Raw genomic sequence first — 21,800 nt, forward strand, 5'->3', positions numbered from 1 at the left:
TTAGAATCTGGTAGAGTGTGGACTCAAGTAAACATTTCATAGAAATTAAGCAAAGGGTTTTTAAGATTTTAGTTGTGTACATAACAAAAAAACACAAGGGAATATATTATGGTATAACACACTTGTTTAATATATATGTGCTCGCCGCTTCTAAATGTTGTTCAAATCTTATCTATTCGTGTTTGTGATAAAACATAGGTCGATGTAGCCATATTTAAATTTAGATAAACTGGAAATTTCAAATCTTGGACGTTAAGTCTTTGTTTTCTTGTATTGATTTTTTTTTTTAGTGTTTTTATGAAACATTTGATTTGATTGTACAATAATATTTTTCTTTTAAAGTTGATAGCAGAAAAATCAGTAAGAAAAGAAGATTTAAGTAGTGATGTTAAAAGATTGGTAGATTATATATGGTTAGAGGCTTCAGGTCAATTAGAAGATATATTAACTCTACCTATAACAGATATTAAATTACAACAGGTATATTTTCTCATTAATACCCAAATTTGTTATTTCTAACATGTATAATGTATATATTGCTGAAGCTAAATCTTGTATAGTTTTTGTTGGAGATCACCAATTGACATGTCATATTTTGAAATATATACATCACTAGTCGAAATGCAGGGTTGACAATGAATTTTATGGACTGAAGTTGATTTAAGAATTTTAACATGAGATATAGGGTTACCTTATTAACACTAAAGGCGTTTTTATTTAAGTAAATCGTATTAACTCACTTTGATTATCAGCACGTTGTACAAATCAAATCATCTTAAATAAAGTACCATCGGCATAACCGATCATAATATTGTCTTTATTACTATAATCTTAGAATGAATTCTTGAAATGTTTTTACTTGTTGTCAATGTTGCCCACCATCTTGAATCTCAAACAAATCTTACCAATCGCAGTTAGCCACAATTTGGTCGCTTTTGCAAATCGTTAAAATGTTTGTGTAATCAGTGTATTATATTATAGATAGATAAAGTTGAAGGTGTATTATTGGAAATTAAGAAATGTTTAACAAATAATGATAAAAATAAGATAACTGGTTTATTAAGTGAATTTTACTCTATATTACCACATAAAACAGAAGATATAGATAATGTAGATAAAAGATGGCTTTCAAATAAACAAGACCTATGTCAGGTAAAACATAGTTTAATCATACTATTTATATATTGGATAGTGTCATGACAGTGATAATCCCTGTATATGACGGAATCATTTTTGTTAACATGCAGGAGAACTGGACTCTAGATTTTTAATTTGATGTGGTAAAGCAAATATAGACAATAATATCTCCTAGTATTAGTATTTGTAAGTTTCTGGATATTTCTGTATGCCGTGTTCATATTTTACTTGAAACTGAATTTTATTACACCAACAATTCCATTTCATTGTAATGTATAAGTTCTTGTTAAAGTTATAAGTAGGTGTGGAGCTCTTTGTATGTGTACCATTGTATTTCTTTGTGCATCATGTTGCTATATGATTTATAATACTGAGGGAAAGAAATATTGTCATTAATGATGAATTTGAAAGTGGTTTGAAATGGATGGTATGTGATATTTTCTAGTTAATAAGAGATATGATATCAGTAACAGAAGCTACTAACTGGTCTATTAGAAGTAGTAGTGAAGCTAAATACAAGGCATTACGATGTCATATTCAACATTTAGACAGCAATAATACTCAGTTTCATACAGTCAAGAATAATATACTCCAATCTTTAGATAGGTATGTTAAAAGATTTATTAAGTAGATATATTGTAAAGAGTAAGGATGAAAAATTTACAAATAAATTTGAAAGCCAAGACATGTATTTCAATATATAGGAATCATTCAGTGGACAGTGGGACACATGTTATAATAAAATTTGCAACTAACTCATTATTTCTGATTGTATAATATTTTGATATTTGTAGTGATATGAAGGTTGAGATACAGAATATATATGAAGTACACAGACCAATAGAAGATGATAGTTTTGCTCATAAACTCCATCCAAAACAATTGTTATATCATTCTTCAAGAGTTGAAAATTTTGTTGGTCTTCTTTCTAGGTATTTATTTAAGTGTTAATTGTCTTACATATCTCTACATTGTTTACTGCCATATCTATCCATCTGTGGAATTTTCTTTCAGTTGCAGTGTAATTCCCCCTGTCTAATAGCCCGTCTACACTTAACTCTGACCATTTGCGATCTAAAAATTTACATGGACGCCAGAAAACATGAAGAAAATGGCGCCCACCAAACGATATCTGACACTTCCTACAAGCTAATACCGCGCTTATGACAACCTCAATACGCTAAATTTCCATCGCTGTAGCAGATCAGTAAGGTCCCCTTTCTGGTGTGACAGAGCTATAAAGATATCTTAATGAATGACAAATATGGCATTCAAAAAACTACTGAAGAATTTTTATTTCTATTGTTGTTATTTTTTTTATAGAGGATTGTTGTTACCTAAAGTGGTAGTAGATGATTATGGTGGTAAAAGAACGGATGCAGGACTATTGGGAAGTGGAATTTATTTTGCTAATTCAGCCAGGTACTGTTTTTGACATTTCTGTAAAGCATTTCGGAATATGCATGAACAAGTATTAGAGTACCTTTTATCAGTGTCTTTATTTTTGTATTTTACAAACAAATGGTGGAACTAGATAATAGCCTGCAAGGGCATGGTTTAACAAAGGACTTCACTAGTATAAAAGACGTAAAATATTTGTTTTTTTTTTCTAGTTTTCATTACTGAAATTACTTTTTTAATTTTTAATTTTTAATTGAATTATTTCTTACTCTATTACAGTAAAAGTGCCAGATATTCGAGTGCTAGTAAAGTTATTGGTAGTAGATTTATGTTGGTATGTGAGGTGGCATTAGGTAATATCTATAAGACTACAGAATATAATAGTGAGTTAAAACAACCACCTGATGGTTATAACAGTGTACATGGTGTCAGTTCAGTTGACTCAGATTTTAAAGTGAGTTCTCCTTTTTGAAATAATTGATGTTGATTTTAATGATGTATAAGACCTCATGAATTATGGCTTAAATGAATTAGAACATACAAAAATGTTTTGATGTTAAATAGTGCTCAAAACATTGAGTTTGTATATAGAAATATATGTCTGAGTTTCAGGCTGTGCAAATATCAGATAACTGGACTCTTTTAACTTCATTAGATACTACTGACATTAATGATCTAATGTTGTCAGGCACAAAAATAATTCTACTATTACTATTCATTACAGGATGATGAGTATGTTATATATAATACTAATCAACAACGTATACAATATCTAGTAGAATTTATAATTGATGGTGACCAAAATAAAACTTTAGATATCACTGATATAGACAATGACATACATATTCAACCAAACAGTTTACTTACTCAATTTGATAATATTGGTCAGTGGAATTTTACTGTATATTTAACAAATTGTTAATACTATCTGTAGATACCAAATACTTTGACTCAATCAGAATATCAGTTATCCAGATATTGTGACTCCACCAACTCCGCTAGATAATTTCATAGTTAACAAAATTATCTAATAGGGGCTGGTTAGAGTCAGCAAGGTTCTAAGTAGGGGTATGTGTATACTTTGCCTTTAACAGTTTAAAAGTTGGGATTTACCAGTCATCATACCTAAGACTAATAAGGAATATTGTTTGTGTGTTTGATTGGAATTATCTGATTGTATTAACAGTCCTTATTTGTTCTGTATTTCAGCTATTGATGACATAAAAGATGTAGAAAACCCATTGGATAAAGTTAAGCCAGGCCTGATATCAACTGGTTCAGATAAACCTGTTGATTTAAAATCAGTTCATATTAAAGCTAGATTATTAGATCTAGCTGCTCAGGTAAGATGATAGAAGTATAAATAGTTTGTAATAATGTATGGCTGTTGGAGATTAAGGAGTTCGATAGTAACTAGTGTCTAGGGTATCTACAGTTTGATGTTGGCATAGGTTGATATTGTACCTTCAGACTCTCCCCAGCATTGTACGAGCGATTGGCATTTTATAATATATGTCTAGTCAGTTGGTGGGGACAATACATCAAGGCTCTATTTGCTACAAGCTGTTCTTGTGTAATATCCTTTAACAGTTGGAAACTGAAAATGAAGTCTAGTTCATTATTAAACTAGTGTAGAAAAGATATTTTAAGATAAGCTTGTTACATTTTCTACTCTAAAAATATTAAAACAGACCCTAAAACAACATGTTGTTACTCACGCAATTTGTATTTCTATTTAGGTGATAGTTTTACAAGAATATTATAATAGTAGTACAAATAGTTCTATAGAAGCTAAATATGTCTTTCCATTAGATGATATGGCTGCTGTATGTGGGTTTGAAGCCTTTATTAATGGAAAACATATTATTGGTGAAGTAAAAGAAAAGGAAAGGGCTAGGAAAGAATATAAAGAAGCTATAAGTGAAGGACATGGAGCTTATTTAATGGATAGAGATGAAGAAACACCTGTAAGATATTAAATTAGTTTTATATGCTATTGTGGGTTGAGTTCAAGACTTTCTAAACTTGAGATCTCTATTGTATTATAGACGATACATTGATCATATATCAATAGATGTGAACCATTCCAGACTAGAGTATTTTATGCTTATTTATGGTACATTTATATTGGCTGAATAAAGGAATATCATTTCAGGATACTTATCATCTCTAATCATTTTATCTCTTATCAATTTAGGTACCGTATAGGAAATCGATCCCTAACAGCCTTACAGAAGACATGATTTAATATAGAATATATCTACCAGATATCAGGCATTATATTAACATGATTATTGTTATTATTTGTAGGATATATTTACAGTAAGTGTAGGTAATTTACCACCCGGTGCCTGTGTTTTGATTAAAATAACCTACGTAGCAGAACTACAAGTTGAAGGAGAAGAGATAAGTTTTAGATTACCTGGTAGTGTTGCTCCATGGAAAAAGGATATTGCAATCAATGATGTTACTCAGGTAAGGTTAAAAAATTACGACTTCAGATCCTTTGGGTTTTGAGAATGACATTTGAAATAAAATTTGCAATGCATATCTACTATTGTATTGACTCTCAAGTTTGAAGTCATAATGTCATTAAATTATTTGTTCTTATATCATTTTTAATTTGTAGTCAGAATTAGATACATTCAATTTAAAACAACAGAAGTCTACACTGCAGATAGCTGTAGAAATGCCTTTTGATATTGTTCAACTCTACAGTCCAACAAATAAAGTTCTTATTAAGGTAATCTTAGAACTTCTTTGTGTTGCATATTGTTATTAGATAGTTAATTACTGGATTTAATTACTTTTAGAATAACACTTTACATTGATATGTCTTTATCTGGCAATCTAGTTATCTACATATTTTACCTAAATATAAGGCAAAATAAATAGTAGTGACTATAGTTTACCACGTACAAGCTGTGTGTTTTACATTGTTAAAGGGTTTTTTCTGTAGAAAACAGCCAGTAAAGCAGTAGTTAGATTATGTGATTATGAACAGATTGGTGATGGTTTTCAATTATTGATTGGTTTAAATGAGATTCATGTACCTAGAATGTGGGTAGAGAAAACGCCATCTGACTCTGAGAATAGGGTAAGTTTTGGTAAAGATTAAAATTTTCCTGGGTTTTTATACACCCATATTATAATGTGGTCTTATATTGTCGTCGCCCTTGTCCGTCCGTCCACAGTTGGCTTGTGAACGCAATAGTTCGAAATTGATGATCTTTCGATGAACGGTTTTTGAATTATTGCCCTTGACTTATGAAAGACGTGTCAAAATTTTATTGTGAACACAATAGAGACTTCAGTTTTCATCCAATTTAAATGAAATTTGGTGTGAATATTTATAATGATTAGATCTTGGACAAGTTCGCATTTGGCTATCCTTTGATGAATGGTTTTTGAGTTATTGCCCTTGACTTATGAAAAACGAGTCAAAATTTGTTTGTGAACACAATAGAGAATAGAGTTTTCATTCGATTTAAATGAAATTTGGTATGACCAATTATAATGATGAGATCTTAGACAAATTCGAATTTGACGATCTTTCAATGAGCGGTTTTTTAGTTATTGCCCTTGATTTATTAAAAACGCGTCAAAATTTGTTTGTTAACACAATAGAGAGTACAGTTTAATCCGATTTTAAATTAAATTTGGTATGGTCATTTATAATAATGAGATCTCAATCAAGATTGAATTTGGCAATTTTCTGATCAATGGAATTTGGGTTATTGCCCTTGACTTAGTAAAAACGCATCAAAATTTGTTAGAGATAGAGGTGACAGTTTATGTCAGAATTTTATTAAATTATATGTGTTTGCTTAAATCAACAATGTCTTGCACAAATTTTTGTATGATTTGACAGGTGACCGCAGTTGATATACTAAAAATGTATCAGGAAAGTGGGCATATCTTGCTAGGCAACCAATATGTTATCTATATGAAAATTTGAAAATATGGTTTTAAACATTAGAAGAGTATAATAACTAGATTGTAATAAATATATATAAGTATAGATTTGTATAGTTGATATGTTATTGTAGGCATGTATGTTAACATTTTATCCTGAGTTTGAATCCAGAGATAATGAAGATTGTGAAATAATATTTATATTAGATTTATCCAATTCTATGACTGGACATGGTTTAGAGGATGCTAAAAAACTTATCTATTTAACATTACATCATTTATCAGAAAAATCTGAATTCAACATTCTTGTTTTTGGTACTGGTAAGTTAAAGAATTAGTCATTTATTTTTTTGGTATGATAATTATGTTTAATAATACATTACAGTATTAAAATAATTTCACTGTTAAGATCAATAGAGGAGTGATATAAAAATATTAAAACAGAATCTGAAACATGTTGTTGCATAGAGTTTCACATTGCAATCTTCAGACAACTGACTTGTATCCAGACTGAAGTTCTCATGTTTGCACTTCAAGACAAAATTTATTTGTTTAAAGAAATGTGGTAAGGTTTATAAAAATGAAAAATAATATCGTGATTGATTTTTACAGGATATGAAGAGTTATTTACATGTAGTGTTAAAGCAACAGAGTCCAATCTACAAACAGCTAAACAATTTCTTAAGGTACACAGATACAATAGATATTTCTTTTACTTCATAAAATAACAGTTATTATCAAATTTTAATTCTAGAAATAGATAGATTTTAGATTTTTTATATTGTTGCTAAGGTAAAAAATGTAATTTCTAGATACCCCAGCTGACAATAATTCAGCAAATTATGATGAAATTTGATATGTAATCTAGAGTCAATAACATACAGTAGTTGGATTTGTTTGAGATTGCTATGAAGTTTGAAAAATAATGTGAGAAAAATATTGTGTCATGATTCTCATCCAATTTTGATGACATTTGACATATTATGCATTATTTGCTAAATGCACCACTGACAACTCAACAGAACGTGAAAAATTGCTGTTGACTTTCTGTGAAAGTGTTTCATTCTGCTTCTTCTTCTATGTGTATATTTGGAGTTTTAGTGTTGGACTCTCAACCCAAGCCATTGAGTTGACAAAACCAATACCAGAGTTTTTATAATTCTTTACAGAGATTATGTGCTGATAGAGGTAATACTGAACTATATCAACCATTACATAGTCTATATCTACTACCACCAACTAATACAACCAGAAATATCTTTATATTTTCTGATGGTCATATAAATAATGATGATACTGTACTAAATACAGCTTCACTACATTCTAAACATTCTAGAATCTTTACATTTGCTGTCAGGTAAATTTCCACTTTTTAAAGAAAAATTTCAAAGTCAGATGTTTTATTTATGAAAAATCTGTCCGTAAAGTAATTGAGATTAAGTTAAAATCCATATCATTCATTTCTTTCAAAATAGTTTTTTTAAAATAATATTTATATATCTAACTTGCACATTAATAAAGTACTTCAATATTTTATTTATTAATTTACAGTTCTACTGCTAATGTTCATTTCTTACGAGGTTTGGCCAGAGTCAGTGGAGGTTCATATGAATATTTTGATAGAAAAACCAAATCTAAATGGGAAGGAAAGGTTAGTGAAATCAAATTAATGATTTGAGATTTTTTATTTTCATGTTAAAAATGATATCTTAAGATTTGAAAGTTAAGCTTGGTATGGGAAAGTCAAATTAGATAACAGTTTTACAGTTTTTACACAGTGAGTCACTATCATCATTTCTTCATCATAGACATCATTATTGTTGTTTTCAGATAAAAGATCAGTTGAATAAAGCTTGTCAACCAAGTTTAACATCAGTCTGTGTAGAATGGCAACAGTTTGATGACAATTTACCAGAACCTATTCAAGCCCCAAGAAAAATAACAGCTTTATTTAATGGTTCTAGACAAGTTGTTTATGGCTTTGTTCCTAATTGCACTTTGGTAGGTATATGTTTAAGGGGCAGTTTACAAAATTTTCAATATTAAAAAACATGTAAATTATATATAAATTTTATTTGAAAATCTTTCTCAAGAGTTTGGTCTATAGTTTTTGTGAAATTGAGCACCTTAAACTGAATTAGTCTTCAAGTCAATATTAGGTAGATTTAAGTGTCAAGTGATACAAATTTTAGAGGTACAGTTTTGAATTAACTGAATGACGTGGTATTTTAATATAGGCAACATTAAAAGCTGTTATTGATGGTGAAGAAATATCTACTGTTGTTTCAACTCCTGATTTAAATATTACAACAGGACAGGTAATATACTACTTATATATACTACTTAATTTATATCAAGATTTTACTCTACTTGATTTTTCTATTTATATATTAATTTGGCAGAGTGATTATGGATTTTGCTTATTCACATGAAAGAGTCAGTTAGATTCTGGCATAAGTTAAGAGTATATCTGGAGATGACTGATGCAGTTGACTTCTTGTGAGTGATGTAGATTTGAGAAGATGACAGAAATAATGCTTATTTGATAAAGTGGTTGGACATGTGCATGTAGAAGATTCTAAGAAATAATGTTTATTTCCTTTTCCTCTGACAAAAAGCCATCTTTTTCATAGGTACAGGTAATTTTGATTTTTTAGTATATTATATAACATATATCTTCAGACAGCTCGAAACTTCTATTTCGCTATACAATTGATGTTTTGAGCACTTTTAAACAGTGAAAATACTTTGATAATGTGTATGATATATATATGATCAAGCTTTGATATTTTCCATCACCAGATATTACATAGACTAACAGCTAGAAGTGTTATAAGAGATTGGGAAGATGGTATGCTATCATCTGATAAAACACAACATGAAGTAAGGTTTTGGAAGATTTTTAGTTACACATTTACAAAGTTGACACTACCTTTCAATGTTTTAAAATTTTTGGGAAATGAAGAATTTGTAAAGTTCAAGATTTTATGCTTAACTGAACCTTGAACTGTAATACCTACAGGATACATATTTTATATTATATGAATTATATAATTATACTTTATTGCATCTACATAATGAACTTGTATTGTTTTGGCAGGTTATAAAGAAGAATCTAAAAGAGTATATAATAAATATTAGTAAAGAATATTCATTAGTTACTCAGTTTACAAGTTTTATAGCTGTAGAAAAGAGAGATGATGTAAGTTGTATTAGGTCCTTTTATTGATCAACTGATATTTTCTATACCATCTGATACAGCTATTTGCATTACTTTTCAAGGAAATAAATAATCTAATTCCTAGAAGTTACAAAAGTTTAAACTTCCCTAGGAAGTGACAAAATTCTGAATTCCTGGAAGTTACAAAAGTTTAAACTTCCCTAGGAAGTGACAAAATTCTGAATTCCTGGAAGTTACAAAAGTCAAACTTCCTTTCTGGAAGTGACAAAAGTCTAAACTGGAAATGACAAGAATGTAAACTTCCTGGAGGAGACAAAAGTCTTAAAGGGACTTCTCTCAGAAATGGGATTTTGTTAGCTTAGCCAATCAGTAATAGTTTTCACATCTCACCATCAAAATTTGAGCCTTCAAATCCATGTGTGTCCAGAATTATCCGTGATTGAATGTTAAAATGACAACTCGTCATTTTAAGATACTCTGTGATATATAGAAAAGACATATACAGAAATAGTGATTAAAATTCCTAGTTTGAAGTATCTTTAAAGAAATTATGCAGTTTTTGTACATTTCTAGTACTTCTGAAGACACCCCAAAATGCCCCACCTGTACTTTTACCTTCCTTTCTGAAAGTGACAAAAGTCCAATGTAAGATTTTGTTGGATAGTGTTATTTTTTGTGATAAGTAATACCAGTACACTCTTTCTAAATTGAGCTACATTAGCACGTACACAAAGAAAATATTGCACATTTAACACAAAAATTTTAAATAGTCATAATTTGGATGATACTTTTACTCTTTTCATATTGTATGTTTAGGATGAGAAAGATTTAAAACAAGGTAGGGGTCCACAGATAATAGATTTAGTTGATCAAGAGGATGTAGATATATTATCAGAGATATCTTGGCCTGTTACTGAAACACCTGATCTACTGCTACATGATAACAAGGTAGTTTCAGATTTTATCATATCTATATTCTAACATTGAATTTAAATTTCTCAAGTAACTTTCCCTTGTTAATCATTACAGTCCACATATATTGTTATACTAGTGCGTTTTTGTGTTTGTTACATATAATGACATGAATTATATGTTATGTTAGAATAATGGATTGTTTATAGGAAATCATTCATGATGTCAATGTCAAACACATGAGGATCACTAGTCTAGATGATGATGATGATGATGATGATGATGATGATGACAGTGATTATGATTGGGCTGAAGAAGAGGAGGAGGATTCTAGTAGTAATGATAGTAGCAGTGATTTATTGGATAGTTTTGATGGAGTTGGAGACTGTAGTCTAGCTGAAATAAGTAAGTCATTATAATGTTTCCTCAACAATAACAGGATATTTTTGTTGACGTTGCCATATGTTGTATATTGATGAGATCTGAGATAAAGAGCTTGATGATATTAAACAAAACTATAATAACATAAACTGATATATTCTTATTCACCTGACTGTGTTCTCAATAGACAATAGTTTATATGCTGTATCTGTATTAAATATATTTTGTGTATTATTATAGTCAAGAAACAGGCGGTAGAAGAATATGATGATGATGAAATGAGAGTTGATTGTAAGTTTTATTCCTTACTGAATCAGTCTGTATATATATTTATATCATTATCATAATTATATATCAGGGTACGTTGTGGGATTACAGTAGAAAATGGTTATTTGTACAGAGAAGTGCTCAAAAAAGAAATGATGAAAAATACCTCTTATGTCAATAATTAATTCATAATTAGCTAAATTGGAAGAGAATTACCAGCAGAATACTAACGAGTGACCAGTCGAGAAAGGTCAAAAAGTGATTATCCAGAGTATACATTTAACTATATGCAATAAGAACATAATGATATGATTAAGAATACATGATAATTCATGGGCATATTTGCAATAGTAGATATAAGATGTATATGTATCATGTATTGGAAAAAGAATTTCTGCAGATGGTAACAAACAGTAATCGTTTGAGCACTTTTAAATAGCATGGATCACTTTTTTATACGCCCATTATACGCCTGTCCATTTCTTGACAGATTTTGACTAAACTTAGTGTGAGTGCTTGTAATCTCCAAAGGATGGAACCTATTGTAAATCAGACAAATCGAAAAATATTTAATGAGTTATTACCCTTGTTCTTGAAAATTCCTTGTGGATGCTATAGAGAGCTGGTTTCTTGACGGATTTTGATGAAACTTGGTGTAAGTGTGAGTAAAATCGACCATGGATAAACCCTATGAAAAATAAAAAAAATAAAAAATTATTTACAATTCTTTATTGATTTAGGCAAAACTTGTTGAAATTGTATAATATAACACAATAATGAACCCTATTGAAAATCAAAAAAAATCTAAAAATATTTGATATGAGTTATTGCCCTTGTTCTTGAAAAGCATTCAATTTTTAGCTTGACTATTTTAGATGAAACTGGTGAAATTGTTTATTATCACCTTAGGATGAACCCTGTCTTAAATTGTAATATGAAAATAATACTCTGAAAATGCTTCTTTTTCTGATAACTCTAATGAACCTCTCGGATGACTTAGCTGAAATTACAATTGTAGGGGTATTATTATGACCATTGCTATAATGTTTTACAGTATTTGATGATGGTAATGAAAATTTAAATATTCAATTTCAACAGACACACTTACATGTAGCTTCATTATAGGTCATTCATATTGCAAGCTATTCTTAATCAATCAAATTGTTCTCAATAGACAATTGCTTATACACTGTAGTAAAGCTGAAAATATTTTATGTTATAATATAGACAAGAAAACAGCAGTAGAGGACGAAGAAAGTGATGATGATATGGGATTTAATTGTAAGTTTCAATTACCGTACTAAATCATTCTGTATATATAATTATTATATGTGTCATTACCAATCAGCTGGTTATATCATCACCTTAGTGATAGTTTGTGAGATACCACAGTGAAGATTTAAATGAGGCTTGTGACATATGAATGTTAAAGCTTCACTGTTTTTCTTGACAGTATTTGGTGATGATGAACCTCAAGTAGCCCTGTGTAATGATGAACTGGATGATATTTTGGAAAATAAGCTTGAAGAGGTACAATTACAGTCTGCCACATTTACAACAGTTACAGCAGGTAAATCATTAGGTGGATCAGCTCAACTTCCTGATACTGGCTCATCAAACTTAACAGCTTATGGTGTCAAAAAGCCACATAGATATCGACCTGGAATGTCACAAGGCAAAGGAATAAATAAGTCTGTGAATGTATCTGAATTAGTGGAGGAGACAAGCATCTTGAATGAGCCAAGAAGACAATCCACTCGCACAACACAATCAGCTCGCTTCTCAACAGGTGGAAAAGCACTACAAGCGAAGGAACTCAAAATAGCTGCTGATAAAGAAGATGATTCAGATAATTTTGGCTCAACATTTCAACAACAGCAATCAGGTATGTAAAAAATAAATCAGTAAATAAATACAAGTTCCTCAGTTAATGTCAGTTTTGGCATATATTGTCGTCAAACTGTTCATGCTCACAGTACAGAATATAAGAATAGAATAGAAGAGCTTCTTCTCGTTTTTGTCATGATTGGACGATTTTTCCATGATTTGCAGTATAGATTGTTACATGTGTATGTTTGTGTAAATGTAAGGGTATTGGTGAATTTTAAGGGATTAGGCACTTTGGATGGCCGCCCTTATAGGCTGGTTTTTATACGCCCACATCTCTCTATGTGGACGTATATTGTTGGCACCCCATCCGTCCGTCCGTCTGTCCATCCGTCCGTCAACACTTGCTTGTAAACGTTCTAAAAACTAGATTTTTTTGATGGAATCAAATGAAATTGGGTATGTGTATACATATTCATAAAACGAAGATCAAGTTCGAATTTGAGCTATTTTCGACCGTTAGAAGCAGAGTTATTGCCCTTGCCCCAAAATCTTGAATATGCTATTACTCTCTTAGTTTTCAACCGATTTTGATGAAACTTAAAATGGATGTTATGGACCTAAATCAAAAGGTTTGAGAAAGTTTAGTTTACTTCTGATTAAATTTAAGGTTTTTTCAAGATTTAGGCCTCTTACGTCAGTTTTGAAGAGTTATCGCCCATTAACCTCTATACAGTAAGTGCTTCTATCAACATCAATTGCGCAAAAAACATTGGGAGCCGAATTTTGAATTTAGCTTTTGCTTTTTTGCAACTTCCAGTTGAATTTTTTCAAACTTTAAACACTCAAACCGCATGACCTTGACTTCTGATGACCTTCATAGGGTCAAAGGTCATTGACCTTGGCTATCAGTTGATACTTTGACGTTTGACCTCTGATATGAACTTCCGTAAAAAGCCATATTCGCAACTTTGGACTGCTCTAGCACGTGACCCAAAGGGTTCATTTTTTCGGTTTCCTAATGTGCTTCTCATGCACTTTACATTGATATATAACAATCGTTTTTTTTAAAGTAAAATAGCAATTCGTGATTTCAGGTTTTTTTACAATATATGTGTCTCTTTGAGCTTGGTGTATGTATATCTAATGACCTATTTGATGCAGAAGCTTGAAATTTGGAATACAACTAGACATTTTGAATAGGAATTCACCTTCGACAAAAAAATTGATGTGGGAAAGGCACATCTGGGTTGAATTACTAATTGTTTACATTTTGGGAAAGGGGCATAACTTGCATAGGATACATTTGTTCAAAAGGAACTTTGCACACAATTGCCTCATCCTTTTGGCCAGTTTGTGTTAATAGCTCAGTTGTTTCAGCTTTATAGTTCAAAAAAAGGAACGGGGTTTAAAATTTCCATATTTTCAATTTTTGATTATTGACTTTTGTTGACCTATATCTTTTGACCTGTAATATGTAGAAGCTTTAAATTTGGAACACAAGATAACATTCAGAATATCAATTAACTTATGCCAAATAAATGAGGTGGGAGTGGCATATCAGGGTTAAATTACTCATTATTGACATTTTTGGCCAGGGGCATAACTTACAAACAATATATTTGTTCAAAATGTAACTTTGCATACAATTACCTTATCTTTTGAGCCACTTTGTATTAGAAGTTCGATTGTATCGGCTTTATAGTTCAAAAAAAGGAACATGCTTTGAAAATTCTAAAATTTCAATTTTTGACCTTGACCTTTTTTGACCTTCACTTTTGTAGGATCGAAGGTCATTCACATTGGCTATCTATTTATACTTTTGCTGCCCTATCTCAAACTTCCGGTTTTATAGCCGTATATAATTTCAAATTTTGATGACTTGACTTTTGTTGACCGTCTCCTTTTCAATGCGAAAGGTCATTGACCTTGTCTATCTTCTGATACTTTCATTTGTGTAGTCTGTCTACTTCCGGTATAACAATCTTCTAAAGAATTAAAACTTCTTATCTTTAGACTGCTCTTGCACGTGATGTAATTATTGTAGAAGGTTGATTTTTTCAGAGTCTTTTGGAAATTGCTACATTTGCAAAGTCCCACTCTGTGCCATGTGTGGCTCTAGTTTTTAATTGTTTAAAATCTATCTTTTAGCAGAAATAACTGGTCGAGTTGTTCGGGATAACTTTAACACCTCTTTAGATGATAAAACTAAAGACAGAGACAAGGATTCTGGGATTCCAAATATACAATCTTCAGAAATGCCATATTTTGGTTTTGGTTCAGCATCAGTAAGCCAATCAGCTCCTGGTCAAACTGGAACTTTTGGAAATGATACATTTTTTGGCAGCCAAATTAAGGGAGACAAGAATTTTGATGGTGTTATGTTTGGTAATAGTACTGGTTTTGGTAGTGGTAATCAATTAGTAATAGGAGCTCCTTTTGGCGGAATCTCAGCGTCACTTGGGCCCAGCAATGCTCAATTTGATCTAAACAAAGTGGTTCCAAGTACATCTTTTGCAGCAAGCACTGCTTTATTTGGAGGCGGAAGTTGTTCTATGACTGATAATGGTTTTAGTTTTGGAGGCAGTCCAACTCCTAAAAGTAAAGTGGTGTCTTCAGCACAAACACCATTACTACCAACAGCAAATCAGTTCAGCTCTTCCTTACCCTTACATGGAGCTGAAGCTATGAGATTTGCCTGTGTTCGACCTTGGACTATTGATTCGCCAAGTGGTATAACTATCTTTGCTGAAAAAAATAAAGAAGAGCTCACTTCTGATAAGTCTGTTCCAAGTGGTTCGTCTGCCTTTATATCATCCCTTGCTCCTGTTGATTCTTTTGATGTTGATGATTGTGTTCCTCTTCCACCTCTACCCCAGAATGATTTAGTTGACATAATATCTAAAGGTGAAGCATTATCTAAAACAGCAGCTCAGTCAACTATATCACCTAAAATCCAAATGCAGGATAAATATCCTCCACCGCCTCCTCCCAGAATTCATCCATCCCCTCCTCCACCTCCTCCCGCAAGACGTTCAGCTGTCAAAGCTTCTGTCTTTTCTCCACTTCCACCACCTCTTCCTTGTGCAAGTAAGGTAGCTAGAGGTGGAGCATTATCAAAAACAGCAGCTGCAATCCAACTGGAGAAAAGATTACCAGATGAAAAAACTAGACAAAATATAAGCCTATCACCAAGCTACTCACCTACATCAGAAAGATCTTCACCAGTTTCAGCAAAATTTAATAAAAAACCAAGTACGGATTCTTTAAAACAAAAAGGTTAGAAATATATTATGTTTCAAATGAATATTATACAGCATTAAAACTTAACTTAACAAAAGTGATTTTTGTCTAAATATTCATAATTTAAATTTTTTGCTTCCTAATGATGTAAATTTGAAAAAATAATTACTCAGTGGTAGAACAGATTTCTACAATAATTTAAATTCTCAAATACCAGTATGGAATTGTCTGAATTTATTGTAAAAATTTAAGGTACAATAAATGATAATTGACACTAGACTAAATCTTTTATTGTCCATTAATACTTAAACTACCTAAAGAAAAAATTTATGTTTTTGCACTTTTTGCACAAATATATTTGCTCAACAATAGTTGGCATATGTCATCATGTCTTTCATGTATTTCTTCAGAACTCAAACCTATGCCTCTCAAGAGTGGTGATAGTAAAGTAAGATATAGATTATATGTAGAAGACAGATCAATGGTGTCATGTGGTGATGATCATGTAGAACAAGAGAGATCAAGATCAAGGTTTAGTGATTCTCGTGGTGATGATGCAGTAGAAGACAGAACAAGATCTAGGTTTAGTGATGTTCGTGGTGAAGATGTAGTAAAAGACAGATCAAGATCAAGGTTTCTTGATATTTGTGGTGATGATGAAGTAAATAAGAGACCAAGATCTAGGTTTAGTGATGTTCGTGATGGTGATGTAGTAAAAGAGAGACCAAGATCAAGGTTTAGTGAAGTTCGTGATGATGATGATGAAGAAATTAGAGAGAGATTAGGATCAAGAACTAGAGATGTGTCTGATATAAATTTAGTTGCAGATATTGAGAAAGGTTAGTATATATTTTGAATGTTATTAAGCTATTTAATAGTGAATGTCTCAATTATTGATGTGATAAAGTTGATGTCTATTAAATTGAGATACAATGAAAAATTTACTTCGTATTTGTATTTATTCAAAACAGTCGGTTAGAATATTGGTTCTTTACATGACGTCATTTGCTCGGTTATGTCAAGCAAATGGTGGCTGTGGGTTCCAATATCAATCGGCGCGTGAAAGTCGTATGATCTTCACTCATATTTGTAACAGGTAATCCGGGAAAATCAATGCCAAGAGGTTTGGCTAAGGGCCAGATGGCAGAAAGGATGCTTAACTGTGAACCTAAGTGGTTATCCTTATTAAATACAGTTCTTTTTTTTCTTTCTTTAGACCTTGCAAGTGAAAAGAAGAAGAAAAAGAAGAAATGTATATTGGAGTATGAAAGAGAAAGAAAAGTTGGGATAAAAGCTGTATCTATGTATAATGATATGGTAGATATTACCTATGATGAGCCGGTAACACCATGTAAAAAACTCAAGTCTGATGATTTATCAAGTTATGGTATTGGTGTCAATATTCCTTGTATAAGAGACAATGATAAAACTCTTACAACACAGGCCTGTAACCAGTTAATCAATCTACAATCAAAGGTAAAGAAATGACATGGAAAAAGCGTCTAGTCGTTCGGATGGGACAATAAACCGAGGCCCTGTGTGCTATAGGCTGTGCACATTAAAGATCCCTCGACAGTTGGAAATTGAAAAAGAGCAGGCTAATGCCGCTGTCCTGGCAAAATTTCCCTTATGGCCACAAGGTGCAGAAGAGTAGGACGTAAAACTCCATTCATTTCATTTCATTTCATTTTTACAATTGATGTATAGAGTACTATTTTAACATTAAAAATAGTTTTATTATTGTATTTTATTATTTTACCATACATTGATATTTTAGGATGGACATTGGAATTACGATGGTATATTGGAAATTGAAATATTTAAATGTATTGATTTATTAATCAAAAGTGGTGTTAAATCTTTAGGTATGATCGCTTTTTTAATTATAGCATTTTTTTATGTCATACTTGAAGTATAAATTCATACATCTTACTAAATGTGAATATAACATGCATTATTAGCTATGTGAATACTCAATCAGGGATGTCATTTCCAAATGGTATCAAGTTTTCTGAAAGTACCCCTACCCCAACTATATTGTTTGTACAGATGAAAGTCAATAAAGCTTTTGGATTTAGATTAAGAGCTTGAGATGAGAACATACCATAGTTATTCTCCTTTATCATATATTATTCATTCATTCTTATTATCATACTCTATTTTAACCTGTAACCATATTCTAGCTAGTCAAGGGCAATAACTCAGCTCAGAGCATAGAAAATAATATAACACAGAATGATTGTAACATAATGTTTTTATTCAGGTGAAAAGGTTTCTGATGATATCATGGATTTATTGATAACATTAATAGCTGTATTATCTATATTAGAAGTTGCATGGAAACAGCTACCAATTAAACATAGAAAAAAAATGATACAAAATAATCACACATGGAAATCTGTCATAGAAAATTTTACTCTTCGATCAGAAATGATGGAAGAACAAGATACAGCAATATTATCTTCTGTTGAAAAAGGAATTAATTTTTATAAGATTATGAATGATAGATATCCTCTTGTTTATTATACATTAGAATTAGGTGCTGATTGGATTACTATTGTTACTAAAATGTTAGGTTTATCCTTAACTTCTTGTTAAGGCATAATTCTACAGTTTTAATCAGCCTGAGTAACAGGCAGAAAAAAGTATCACAACCATTTTTAGCAGGGTTTTTCAGATATGCTGAATGTTATATTCATGTAGTTTTTTCTGAAGGCAAAGTTTCATTGATTTGTTGAGTCTTAGTCTGTGAGTTTCTATATTTCTTGGTACTTTTGTATTGTTGTGGGCGATGATCATGGAGTTGAAAAGAGACCTAAACCTAGGTTCAGTGGTGAACTATTGAACTGAAATGTAAAGAGTACAAAAATATATTCATATGTTGTAGACCTGCAAGATGTTTGATGCTGAATCATACCTTCACTTATATAATTATGTATTGTAATTTACTTAAGAAATTTATTTTCTTCTAAATGCAGCTAGATTATTTTTAAGTAGGGATTGTATGCTTGAAGAGTTGTAGGTTTTATTTCTGATAATTATAGCAATTACATATAAGTAGGCTTATGAATATTTAAAAACATAAATAATGTTAATTGTTGATGTTTAATGTTGTTTGTAGTAAATTGTTATATATATTTGTAGAGGATATTTTTGTATCTTGTATACTCATACATATCTGTGATGCAAATGATAAGACAAATATTATATAAATGTATATATTGATGTCTTACAAGTTGGAAAATTAAAAAAAAAGGTTTCCAGACCACTAGTGAAATCACAAAACTCTAAACCTGAAATTGTGTGTGAGTTGACAAAAATCTCCATGCCATTTCTGTAAATGATGTTTTATATTTTCACTTTTAAATTATTTTGTTAATCATCAATCTTTCCAGGCAAGTATATTTTGGAAAAGATATGATTTTTATATTTTTTATAGAATTTTTATTTTTTTCACTAAATTTTTCATTCCAAACCTGCTTGTAAAATTGTTGATTAAAGATCATGAAAAATAAATCTGCACAATAAAATTGATATTAGTGGTTATCTTTCAAATTTGACAATAACAGACCTAATACCTCACGGCAGTGGAATAGCTCAGTCACAAGCGAGTTGGATTGTTGATGCCTGTGCCAGTGCTTATAAGAGTCGGCCAGTGCTTTCACTCCATAATACCTCACTACTAGCACATAGGGGTTATTAGTCAAATATATCAGCTTGCTGTATCAATGGATTAATATACCTTGGTGGATCATAAGAGATGCACCTAGAGATTGTACAATTTGATCAACATGTTTTTGTGAGAAACAATAATTTGATATTGACAAACTTTATCTTCATACATGCATGTAGCTAAGAATAAAAGAGACTGTTTATGATATTTTACTCAAGGAACACAGTTATTGTTAGGATTTAAATTCTAGGTTTCAAAACTTCAGCTTCTGAAAAGTCATGGCCATAAGTACATTTAGGCAAATGAGACAAATGCCTCATGGTGAACCCAAAAAAAGAGAAATTTTGTTTGAAAAATTTGAAAATATAAATATGATATGATGTCTATGGAGGACCTCTTGCTGCATCAGATAGTATAGAAGACGACATTGGAATGTGCAACCTCAATGCATTTTTATTACAATTAAGATAAAACCTTGACAAGAGTTAGTTATTTACTAAAGAATCAATATAGATATTGTTTTTGATGTAGTTATTATGTTATATGATACAGTTGATAATGTCTTTAAGCTAATTACATTGATTATCTATTAGCATCATTTAATAAGCTCTTTATAGCTAATTATTACCTTGAATATAATAACGGTGTTGAAACTAAGGTGCTAAGCTGTTCTAGATCATTTTCAATTAGTCATCTGATAGGTATATTAACCTGGCCAGCTGACTACAGAAACCTATACAATATTCATTTTAAAATGTTTATTTACAAATAGATAAGAAGTTAAATTTACAATTTACTGAAAAACCAAAATTTATTACACACTGTTAACAAAAAGTGATAAGTCTGTGTACAAAAGTAATGTTGAAATTTTTACTTCTGATTGTACACAAATGTACACAATGACCAACTGTAAAAGTTATTAATTAATCAACATTCTCAAAGAGGTTATCAGAAGAAATGGCATTGTAGTTTGATAACTAATAATTTGGTGAGATCATCTATCTGAAATTTAGTTAATGTGTATTTATGGCTATTATAGTGTCATAGATGCTAAAAGTGTGATTACAGTTTCTGAGAGCTGAAGTTCCATTATATATAATTTGAAATCAGCAGACACAATCTCTTTAATGAATACAATATCAGATTTTAAAGTCAGAAATAGATCAGAAGATAATCTATCTTGTAAATTAGAAGGTAGAAGATTTCCCAATGGACTCCAGTTATTGTATGAGGATATCTTGAAGTAGAGTGAATATAGTTTTATATACACATATCTGTGATATTTTACTCATATTATACATGTTTTATTAATCTCTAAGGCTTTTCATATCTTTTTCTATTTACTCTTGGGAAGTCTAAAATGTTACTTCTTCATTAATATTCATAACCTGTCACTTAGAGTAGAATTTAAATATTTATGTATATTTTATCTTTGATTTGCCATAAAAACAATCAGAATTTGAATAAATATTTTATTTTCTATTGTTTTTATAGAATTTATATTGCGTTTTTTTCAATGAGAAGTTATCTTAGTGAAAGACAAGAAATACCAGAATTTATAACTAGACTTAGGCGCTTACATAATTACTCCCACTTAGTAGACTAAACCATAATCTCATGATCAATTTATTTGCTTCCACATTGTTCAATATAATCCTCAAAAATTGCATTAAATTGTCAAATGTGTGGTATTTTTTAACTTTTAAAGAAAGCAACATTGATACTTTAATTAGATAACAACTTAAAGTTTACAGATCCCTTCAACCAGTTGGTCCTTGGCCAAACATCATTGCAATAGTCTTTCCCAGATTCTCTCTCTTGAACAGTATATGAAATATTGTGTCCAACTAGCCTACAGGGTAT

General features: G+C 30.8%; 1 protein-coding gene across 1 annotated transcript; it reads left to right on the forward strand.

The window, feature by feature from the left end:
- Window positions 1–333: 333 nt before the first annotated feature.
- LOTGIDRAFT_119348 (hypothetical protein) lies at window positions 334–10,615 on the forward strand (the record flags this gene model as incomplete). Its single annotated transcript, XM_009057707.1, has 21 exons — window positions 334–480; window positions 982–1,152; window positions 1,583–1,743; window positions 1,932–2,069; window positions 2,461–2,559; window positions 2,818–2,992; window positions 3,263–3,422; window positions 3,748–3,881; window positions 4,278–4,505; window positions 4,849–5,013; window positions 5,168–5,281; window positions 5,498–5,635; window positions 6,588–6,774; window positions 7,066–7,139; window positions 7,623–7,810; window positions 8,005–8,104; window positions 8,284–8,454; window positions 8,691–8,771; window positions 9,256–9,336; window positions 9,554–9,655; window positions 10,457–10,615. Coding segments are annotated over 21 exons (2,973 nt in total), but the record flags the coding sequence as incomplete, so codon positions are not given.
- Between the last annotated feature and the right edge of the window lie 11,185 nt (window positions 10,616–21,800).

Source organism: Lottia gigantea (assembly GCF_000327385.1).
Source record: "Lottia gigantea unplaced genomic scaffold LOTGIsca_31, whole genome shotgun sequence".
Lineage (NCBI taxonomy): Eukaryota > Metazoa > Mollusca > Gastropoda > Lottiidae > Lottia > Lottia gigantea.